The following is an 11,254-nucleotide window of genomic DNA, read 5'->3' on the forward strand; positions in this document are numbered from 1 at the left end:
ATCATAACGTTTACTTCGTGTAAATTTCTAAAATAATATTTGCGATATCATATCATTTACACAGATAATTACGAGTATATCCATGTAATTCAGCGACAATTGTATGCGCAAATGTCTAACAAGACATGATACAAAACTACTCACCTTATTATATTCAGGTGCGGTAGATAAAAAATAAATCAATTATCTTTACCTGAATTTTAATGAATTACCGGTAGATATACGCCTATTGCACGAATTTATTTTTGTACTTTTAAGCTTTTTTTTTGAAATTTCGAAAGAATTCCTTAGTAAATTTCATGAGATTAATGCATATAAAATGTGAGAATTCATTTCAAAGCCACAAAAAAACAGTGTGTTTAAAAAGTTTTAAATTTCATTCTCCGATTAACTTTCAAACTCCGGGGTTTATACCGGATCGGTTTAGTTTGGAATTAAGATTACAGATTACGAGTACGGTTTTACATTAATGCAAAACGAAATCCAATTCCAACTACACCGTTTCCTAAAGGTTGTTTTGAATTATCCTAAAATACTTTTTTCATAATTATTTTGAAGACTTTTATCCTGTAGTTTTCAAGTAGATAAATCACATTTTAAGCTTGTTTAATTTGTTTTTCACAATTCGAAAGGACCTCCTAATTATCTAAAAAAATCTACGGAACCACCAAAATTATACATTTTAAATCACTACAGATAAAACAGTATATCACTTAAAAATCATTTTTGTTGAAAATGTACTAATTAGTCGCGGTTAAAAAACGTGCTAAGGATTCCGTTGACATAAATATTTCAAAAAAGATTTTTGAAAAGTGTAAGTAAATATCTACGAAGTATTTCCCATCACTTAAATTCGCGAGTTCACAAAAAAATGAATTACTTTTAATTTTAAAAACTTCTAAAAAAACAATTTATTTATATTAATTTCTTTAAAATTGCATACCACAAATAAGGTATTTTTTTTGACAAGACGTTATTATAAACACAAGCGAAAAATAAATTAAAATTTAATGGAAAAATCGTCCCCTATTATATATATATACCCAAGGCGACCGCCAAACATTGTTTAGCGGGAGTTTCATTTTTACTCGCTGCATATACTACTAAAGATTTTATTTTGTAAATTTTATTATAATGCCATAAAAAATAAGGCCGTCTGACATCCAATAAAAATTTTTAACTAATAGTATTTTTAATGTTATTTAAATGTTCATTCATGTCCACTATATCATTGAATTTATATTTATGATCAAAATATAGCGTGGGGCAGAAAAGTGTGCAAATTTGAAAGCGCTGTAAAACGAATTCCCTTCAATTTTTTTTCAAATTGTCTTTTTTATCACATTAAACTATATAAAAGATTATTTGAAGAAAAATTAATTGTGTTTTTAAGAAAATTAAACTGTATCGTGTTTTTAAGTCAATATTCTAAATTGTACCTATTGGAAGTCGGAAGGTTATATTTTTTTTTTTTCATTTATCGTGTTTTTATTATCATTCTTCAGTTACAGTGAGGCGTTGAATATCCCAGCATTGCGCTTTTACTAACATCTCTTTGTTGCTCAAACCACACTGGCATAGTGTGAATAACTTCAAAACTCACCTGAAAAATGTCTACGCCCTAGAGATAAGTCATCATATAGAGAACTTGCATTAATTTTTTTTTAATCATATTTAAGTAATTTTTTTTAAATTAATAATTTCATTTTTTTTATTAATTATTAATAAAAAAATAGTTATAATTTTGAATAAAAAAAAAACGGTAGTGACGTTTTTACTCCCGCTGAGGAAGTGAGGCGATCGAAGTCAGGCTAAATTCACATTTTTCATCCTGTTTCTATGGAAAATTACTTTATAATATATTGAAAGCAAGTTTAGAAACAAACCGTTTATCATTGTGCATGTTTTTTTATCATTTCTCCGTGCGATGGCGTTGCTAAAAACGATGTCTTGACGTCATCGGCGTTTGACTTTATAATCTAGAAAAACCATTTTAAATTGTAAATTAGATGAAAGGACAATGTAAAAAAAATTTTTTACAATTTTTTTTTTTAGTAATTATTAGTAAACTTTCGAAAAAAAAGGGCAAAAAACATGAAATTCTCTATTTATCTTTAAAGCTATCAAACTATACTAGTAAATAAATTTACTTAATGTAGTTTAGAAATCACACACTTCTCTACCATGCCTATATAATTATTTGATTATTTTATGAACATATTCCTAATTTTTTTATTATATTTTACTCAGACAAGGCACACACACCCACAAATGCGAACATTTTTTAACATTGTACAATTCTCAAATCATAAAGATATAAAATATTAATTTTTGACTTTTGGTACGTAAAATATCAAAGATGATTCGAAGCGTCTCAAGCTTTTACAATAGTCATTTATGAATGACAGTCAAAGCTAACAATTTTTCTTGTTTCTTAATTTCTTGAAAAGTATTTTTTCTTTAAATTTTTTTATATGAAAGTTAAAAAACTTATTTATTTATAAAAATCAAATATGGTGGAAGCGATGGGAAAATAAGTCATGCTTACCATAAATTGCATTTTCATCCTATTTACACGTGAGTGCAAAATTTCAACTCAATCAGAAACTGGATTGTTGGTCAAATTTTACTAGCAAAATTTGATTACATACACCAGAACAGGTGAAACTGAATAAAAGCTTTTAATAATTTAGCCTTAACCTTTAACTCGAGGTGATCTATATACATCTTTTACACCTACAAAATAAAAAAAACCTTGTTAAAATTAATTAAAATTCAAATCACACAGAATCATTAACAGCATAAGCTATTCACATGACTTGATCGACTAAAAAAATTTGTTCAGTTCAACAAGTTCCTTCCTATAATAAAAAAAAAATTAAAAGTAAACAAATAATCGCCTATAACAAAAGCCGATATATTTAGTTGATTTAGAGTAATTCAGTGTTAATATTTAATAGTCCCACTCTAACTGAAGTTTACTTTATTTGAAAACTTAAAAAAAAAATTTTTTTTAATTATATATTGCTATTATAAATTCAGTCATATTAAGTTTTGTTTTCATTTAAAATTAAAACGAACGAGCAGCATTATATTCTTGAAAATTTTTTTAAATTAATTTTTAAAATGTTATTAAAATTATTATTTTTATTTTTTATATTTAATATTTATTTTTATACAACTAACGCTCGACCAGAACCTGAACCAGCCTCAACATTTGACGAACATGGTATGTTTATTTTGATTTTTTTTTTTAATACTTTATTTATTTATTTTTTTTTTTTTAATTTAATCAATTAAAAATTAATTTAAAGTTGTAATTATTTCATTTATTATCGTTATATCGTTAATTTTATAAACAAATTAAGTTTGAAATTCGCTTTGATATGAATTTCATTTCACCAGAAACAAGATAAATAATTCATTTAAACATATAGTTAGAGGCATTGTTTGGGGTCGTATATCTCGAATTAGAAAGATCTTGGAATTTTAAATGAAATTTGCTTATTTTAATTTTTTTAATTTCATAACACAGCTCGAATTTTTTTATTTTCAATATTTACTTATTAATTATTTTCAATATTTAATATAAAAATCCAATTGATTAATATTTGATTTTGTTAAAACTTTTTCACAATATTGGGAGATTTGGATAACATTTGGTTTTTGAAATTAGTTCTTATTTTTTACATAAATTGAGTAATTTAACTGGGAAAAAATGAAATGGCAAAAAATGTCTTCCGATTTAAATACTCAAAATAGAACGAATACGGAAAGGAAAAGTTGATGTAAGCATTGCGGGCTTAGGCGTAATATATAGTTTTAAAAGAGAGAGCCATATTTCTATACTAGAACAGGTGTATTAGAATAGAAATTTGCTCCTATTTCTAACCATAATAAAACTACAGTTATACATTATGTAAAATCTACGACAGCATAAAATTTTTTCGATCTCAAATCTATTTTTCTGTTAAAATCGCTGGATCTATGTTATCATATTTTATTATAATGCTTACATCATGAAAAAAAAGTATCTATTAAAAAAAAATTTTTGGAAAATAACACGAGAGGGTTTTTCCTAAACTACTTAAAAATATGTATTTTCAATTGCGAGGTTCAACATGTTGTGCAGGAAAAGATTATTCTAATATTAAAAGTTACACTTATATAAAAAAAAAAAAGCGCATGGACTCAAATTTGTTTACTTTTGTATCTGCAATAGCAAACGATCCAATACCCCAAATAAATTCCGAAAAAAAGCTAATGTTAAGCTTCGAAAGATTTCGCAACTTTGCATAGATTTCAATCATTATATTTTAAGATCCCCCGAGAGAACAATCAGTTAATCTTTTCTAAAGTACTTTTGGCAAGAATTCAAACGAGGTCGTCAAAAAATTATAAATACAGAAATTATAAATTAATCAATCTCAAAACTTAATAATTTCTGAAGCAACCGATCTAAAACATATAGCGAACGACCGACAGAGGGAATTTTTGGATTTACTATATTCGAAAATATAATTATACAACCCAAAAAATTTGACAGTTTAAAAATATTCACAAAATTGTATTTCGACTAGTTTTTCATACTTGCAAAAAACCTAAAAAAAATTCAAAGCAAAATTAATAAATAATTCCTCATATCAAGCGTTTTTTTTATCAAAATCAATCGATCTATAATAAATCAATAATAAAAAATCATAAAACCTTTATTCGTATATTATTTCTACAAGAAAAATATTAGTATTTTATTTCACATTAATTCTTTTAATCAATTAATCGATTAATTTCCTATTAATTAGGTTTGATCTGTTTTCAGTTAAAATTTATTACCATTACTAAATAAAATTTTAACATTATCATAGCTTTTATATAGAAAATATTTTTATTTATTTTAGAAATTATTTTTATTAAAATAATGATATATCAAATTAATGAATAAGTAAATATTTAAATAACTATAATAGATCATAAAAGTATTACAATTAATGCTCAACAGTTTCTGATGAACGTCAGAATAATAATTTATTGTCTAATGAAGACAAGAAAAAAAAAATTTAATAAGACCCTCTGTTTTATCATTCATTATTTGCTAAAATTAAGCACTTTCTCAGTCTCATTATTTAATAATTTAAATAAAACTCTGCATAAAAATGAAAAACCTATACTCAATCAAAAATAAACAAAAAAACTTCAAACATTCTAAGTGTTATTACTATAACATTACATGTGATTCACATGTTAGGGTAATAACACTTAATGTAATAGTTATAAAATCAATTAATCACTCTTTTATAACTTTTTTGTAAAAATTAATATCGATTTTCTGTACGGTTTTTGGGAAATGTGCTCTTTTTTGGTAACACCACTGACTTTGATTATTATTAACTTCTCATAAATCGTACCTATACAGTTGACTTGTAACATCGTGCTAGTTCAGCAGAAGTTCCGTGGACTTTGAAGTTTTTACTCAAAGTAGGAACTTTCCCAATTTTTAAAGTATTTCTTTTTTTGGAAAATGCAAACTCCGGAAAGCAGATAAATCCGAAACTAAAAATCGATTTTATGTTTTAAAAAACATATATTTTTCCAAATTTTATCAAAATTTTAACTTAAGAATTTCGTATTAAACAATATACAGAGGTATGGGACTTCTATTTAGGTGCTTTTTCTAATCAAATTTATTAATACTCAAAAAAAAAGAAATTGTATTTTTACTTAAAAGAAAATTATTACTAGAAGCAGAAAAATTTGGAAATAAAATATAATTTAGGTACGTGTTAATTTTCACAAATATATCATATCAGCCCGGAAATATATTTAGGCTACTCCTCATTTCAATTCATAGTTGATAAAAATTATGATTTTAATATATTTACATAATAGTCCAATTTTTTTTAGCCATATAGCATTTTTTTTAGCCTCTAGCAAAAAACAAGCACCCTTAAATATTTTTTTATAAACTTGGAGTCTATTGCTATTTAAAAGTATTAAAGGGTCTGCTCTACAAAATTCAGCTCAAAACACAGTTGAAATTTTTTGAAAATTTTCATACCATTGCCTTAACTAATTTTAAGCAAGAAAATCATACTTTGTAGATAAATTTTGTAGCGAAACTGTCTAAAAACGGCGGTGAATTTTTTTTAGAAATTCATCAACGTGTATTTCTACAACAAAATTTCAAAGTATCAGTTTTAGTTCATGCCTGATAACAAATAGTTCAAAAATTGTTCAAAAGTTTTTATAAATATTAAAAAATTTTTTGTTATCTAAATCAATTAAAATAATTTCATTTAATTGGTTAAAAATAATTAATTAATGCCAAGGAAGATACTTGAAATATACAATGCAATATTTATATTATTATCATCAAACCATTTCATAATTTTACAATAAAATTATTACAATATTATAAATAATAAATTTTTTTTTTTTTTGTTAATTAACAAATTAATATTATGAAAACTTTATCAGTATTACTTAAATATCGGCTCCAATCTTTGATTAACACGAAAAATCCACATGTAGTAGTGATTGTTTACCATTATCGTGTGTTTTAAACGCATGTTTAGATACGGGATGAGTCAAATTAATTTTGATATTTAAATAATGTTTGACGTCACAGTCTGGAATCATTTACTTACATTCAAAGTCTAAAAAATTATATTGTTATTAATATTAAAACCAAAAAAATATTTGTTTATTCTAGCTAATTTAAATATTTATTTTAATTAATAAACTTCTTTAGTATAATTTTGTTTAAATTTTACTTAAAATATTATCTTTGACAAAATAACAAATAAAGATTATTAACTTTAGTTTCAATTTTCAAAAAATTATCCGCTAAATCTCCTTTTGACTGCGTTCTGATAATCTGATAGAGGCTGAATGCCCAAGTACCTACCGATGCACAACTTAAAACTCTAATTGCCGAACATCATTTTTAGAACTTAAGCTTCTAAATACTTTTTTCTGTTTTCAAAGAAAGTTCTTAGATTGAATTCACGTGCTAAGAAGAAGAATTTGCCGTTATCTTCTTCCTGTTAGCTTATCGACTTATTATAACTATAATAAATATCTGATAAGGATCCCATCTTTCTCAAAGTTAAATGATATTGTCACAAAGAAAAAGAAATAATCATTTAAAAATATTATTGAGTTCCTCTTTCGTTTGATAGAATCATTAATAAACTTTATTAGAGTTTGAAGATTTCAGTTATCAGAATGTAGAATCTACATATTCCAGTAAAAAACTGATAATATAAATAATTCATTGTTTTAATGACAATCAAATAAAAAAAAATCATATTTTGATACTTAAAACATTTTTTAAAGCCACGTGATGATTAACATAAAATAGAATTTAAAAAAAAAGATATTTTTATAGTCTTTGCTGATTAATTAAAAAAATTCAAGGCCATCAAAAATTATCTCTAAATTGATACCAAACAAAGGTTATAATAAAGATCAGTAGTGTTTTTTTTGGAATCGATTAATTTTTGAAATGTCCAAAATTCATAGCGTTCCGTAACTTTCTTTGCATTATCTATAAAATCTTCTAAACTTATTATCACTTATGTGAGAATTTAGAACTATTCTGCTGGATAATTCTTCGCGAGATAAAATACTAATGCAAATTTGCATACCTGTATTTAATTTTAATCGAATCATCAAAATTAAAGTCTAAACATTAATTCATGTTAAAGAAACTAGATAAAAAGCAACTTACTTGCAATAATTTAATATTGAAATTTTAACCAAATAAAAAATCTGTAATTAAATATTTTACAGTTCAAAATTAAGGCCGACCGAAATAATTACCTAGTCAAGGTTCCGTATTTTTTTTTATCAATATATTCAAGAAAATGATTTGCATATTTAATAGCGTTCATGTTAATGACAAAATCAAAAGAAAAACAATGCATGATCACCTTATTTACCTTATTGAATAAGGTAAATGAACCTTGACGAAATAATCGCACGTATTTCAATCTTATTATCAAGTTCTTACCATTGACAGAGACAATGTTAAAAGATTATTTTGGTCAAGGTATTATAGCATTCCTTACGATCATAAATCAACAAATTTCATTTCCATTTCCATTTTAAGCAATAAATTAAAAACTAAGATAAGTTAATAACACTATTAATAGCATAAAATATCTATTTTTTATATCCATAGTTCTTTAAAAAAATTTACATAAGCGTATTTGAAAATTCTCATAAAGTACCTTTGATAATTTTACATAATTACATAAACACGTTGCAAATATATAAAATTTTTCAAAAATTTTCCTAAAATTTTCCTAAAATCTCTTTAAAACCTTGGGGAATTTAATATTATGTAAACAACAATATTATCCAAACAGATATTCTTTGTTTATCAAAATGCAAGTGCTATGCTTATTGAAAAGTACGTGCCCGGCAGCTGTTATCAAAATTTTAATAAACAGAAATTATTGAAATAGATATGTACTCATTGATACGAAAGAAAATCCATTGTTTCTTCAATTAAAATTGATAAATTTTTATAATAATTAACATCATTGCAAAATTTACTGGTAAATAAATAATCATCATCAGCTCAAAACAGCTAACTGAGTTAGTTATTTAAATATCTTGCTTTAGAAATTAATTAATTAATTAATTACAGATGGATATCACATACGACCAGAATCTGTTCGACATCGCCGTTCAGTAATCAACAACTTGTTATACCACAATGCCGACGAAGAAAATAATGCCGATTTTTGGCGAACAAGAGCACAAGTAACAGTTCGTGAACATTTATACAAACGTATTAACAAGAAGCGAGCAAAAAATGTTATCATGTTCTTGGGTGATGGTATGTCCATACCAACATTAGGTGCCGCCCGAATTTATCAAGGACAGTTAAATGGTGAATCAGGAGAACAATCACATTTATTCTTTGAAAATTTCCCCTACACTGGCTTAAGTCAAACATATTGTGTAAATGCTCAAGTTGCCGATTCAGCATGTTCAGCAACCGCATATTTATGTGGTGTAAAGGCTAATGAAGGCACAATGGGTGTTACGGCTGCAGTAAAACGAAAAGATTGTAAGGCTCAAAGTGATCCAAACAACCATGTTACGTCCATTGCACAATGGGCATTGGATGCTGGTAAGGCAGCAGGAATTGTAACCACAACTCGTGTAACGCATGCTTCACCTGGTGGAACCTACGCACACACTGCTAATCGTGATTGGGAATGTGATACTGATATTATTAAGGATAAACAAGATCCAAGTATTTGCCCAGACATTGCTACACAATTAATTACATCATCTCCTGGCAAACACTACAAGGTACAAACTGATATTCTATTAATAAAATGATTCCTTTGAGAACAACTCAGTTTTTTTGAGGTTTATGATTTTAAACTTGTAGATGTATTTTTGTACTGAAAGTTCAACCAAAATTCCTTTCTATTTTTGCCATGTTGCAAATAACCTAGTCCTCACTATGAATACTATATTAATGCATATTATTCATTGCTAGAATTACCTTTCAATTAAGGCAGTAAAAAATTACAAAACATCCATTATAAGCTAGCTCTGTTTTAGCTAAACCTGTCCATTATCATCACAGCTTTTCTAAACACATTACCAAAGGTTTTCTTCATATTTTTTCAGGTTATATTGGGCGGAGGTCGTCGTGAATTTTTACCAATGAACGTGACTGATGAAGAAGGTTCACAAGGCCATCGTTCAGATGGAATCAACTTAATTAAAACATGGCAAAAAGAGAAACAAAAGGCTGGTCTTAATGCAAAATATGTTTGGAATAGAAATCAACTTTTAGAAGCTACAGCAGATTCGAATTTGGATTCACTATTGGGTCTTTTTGAAAGTGATCATTGTCTTTACAATTTAGACACAAATAAAGAAACTGAACCTACATTAGCTGAAATGACTGAAGCAGCAATAACTGTTTTAAATAAAACTTCAAATGGATATTTCTTATTTGTGGAAGGTGGGCGTATCGACCATGGTCATCATGAAACTCGAGCTCATAAAGCTTTGGATGAAACCGTACAACTTTCTGACGCAATACGAAAAGCTGTTGAATTAATTGACTTAGACGATACTCTCGTTGTTGTTACTAGTGACCATGCTCATACAATGAGTTTTGCTGGTTACGCAGACCGTGGAGGTGATATTTTATCATTAGCTGGAATGGGGCAAGATAAGTTACCATATTCAACGTTAAGCTATGCAAATGGTCCTGGATATAAACCTGCGTCACATAATGGGGGACGTCATAATATTTCAGAGGATAATATGTCTGCTAAAAACTATGAATTTCCTGCAATAGCTCCATTGAGCTCGGAAACTCATGGGGGTGATGATGTAGGTGTATTTGCTTTAGGACCATGGTCACATCTATTCACAGGAATGTACGAACAAAATGTTATACCACATTTAATGGCATTTGCGTCGTGTTTGGGTGATGGTTTAACGTACTGTGATATTCGTACAGGCCACTGAAATGTTCCATGATTCTGTTGATCCTTTTGATATCAATGTATTAACGCTGTGATAAGTTTAAAAAAATGTATATAATAATATAATTACAATTGTATGTAAAATACTCTAGTCGCTAACAAGGATTCTGTGGATATAAAAAAGTTCAAAGGGTAAATATGAAAGGGTATCAAATTCGTTCGGCAGGACAGGAAAAAACACCCTTCATCCGATCGATTCAAAAATATATTGTATAGGTAATATCTGCTAGGTTTAGACAAAAATTTTCCTAAATTATACCATTTTCACAATATCGCCCCCCAATCTAAAAGTATATTAACCTTACAAAATTCTTTTTTTTTTGGTGAATACTATCTCGTCAATGTCAAGGTTTTGTACTGCTTAGAATTAACATGCAAAAATGGTTTTTTTGGTTTAACTTTAGGAGGCGAAAACGATTCAGTTTAGGGAAAAATATTTTTCGTAACAAGTCAGTTAATTTACAAAGATTACGTATAAGAATTTGTAGTCGATCGTATAAAGGACATTTTTGCATTAGTCAAATAATGGTCGGAAGATAACCGACCAGGCTGACGAGCTTGAAACCATGAAAAATCGGTTCTATGGATCAAAAATCATAGAAAATAATCTAAATTGCGTATCAACACCTTCATGTCCACAAAATTTTTGCTAGCGACTGGAATAAAAGAGTTTATTTAAAAAACGTTAAAGAAAAATTTAATTTGTTATTATATTGTTCAATCAAACA

At 26.9% G+C, this 11,254-nt stretch overlaps 1 protein-coding gene across 1 annotated transcript; it reads left to right on the forward strand.

The window, feature by feature from the left end:
* The first annotated feature begins 3,110 nt into the window (after positions 1-3,110).
* On the forward strand, positions 3,111-11,237 carry LOC123292242 (membrane-bound alkaline phosphatase-like). The gene is made up of 3 exons (XM_044872818.1): positions 3,111-3,229; positions 8,654-9,327; positions 9,655-11,237. The coding sequence occupies exons 1-3, from the start codon at positions 3,127-3,129 to the stop codon at positions 10,507-10,509; spliced, it is 1,632 nt and encodes a 543-aa protein (XP_044728753.1). The 5' UTR covers positions 3,111-3,126; the 3' UTR covers positions 10,510-11,237.
* The last annotated feature ends 17 nt before the right edge of the window (positions 11,238-11,254 follow it).

Source organism: Chrysoperla carnea, chromosome 2 (assembly GCF_905475395.1).
Source record: "Chrysoperla carnea chromosome 2, inChrCarn1.1, whole genome shotgun sequence".
In the NCBI taxonomy this organism is placed as follows: Eukaryota; Metazoa; Arthropoda; class Insecta; order Neuroptera; family Chrysopidae; genus Chrysoperla; species Chrysoperla carnea.

Bases quoted from the DNA above. Each gene is read 5' to 3' on its own strand.
- LOC123292242 (XM_044872818.1), top strand. From the start codon at position 3,127: ATGTTATTAAAATTATTATTTTTATTTTTTATATTTAATATTTATTTT. The intron at 3,230-8,653 runs GTATGTTTATTT...AATTAATTACAG, and splicing joins CTCAACATTTGACGAACATG to ATGGATATCACATACGACCA. The intron at 9,328-9,654 runs GTACAAACTGAT...ATATTTTTTCAG, and splicing joins CTCCTGGCAAACACTACAAG to GTTATATTGGGCGGAGGTCG.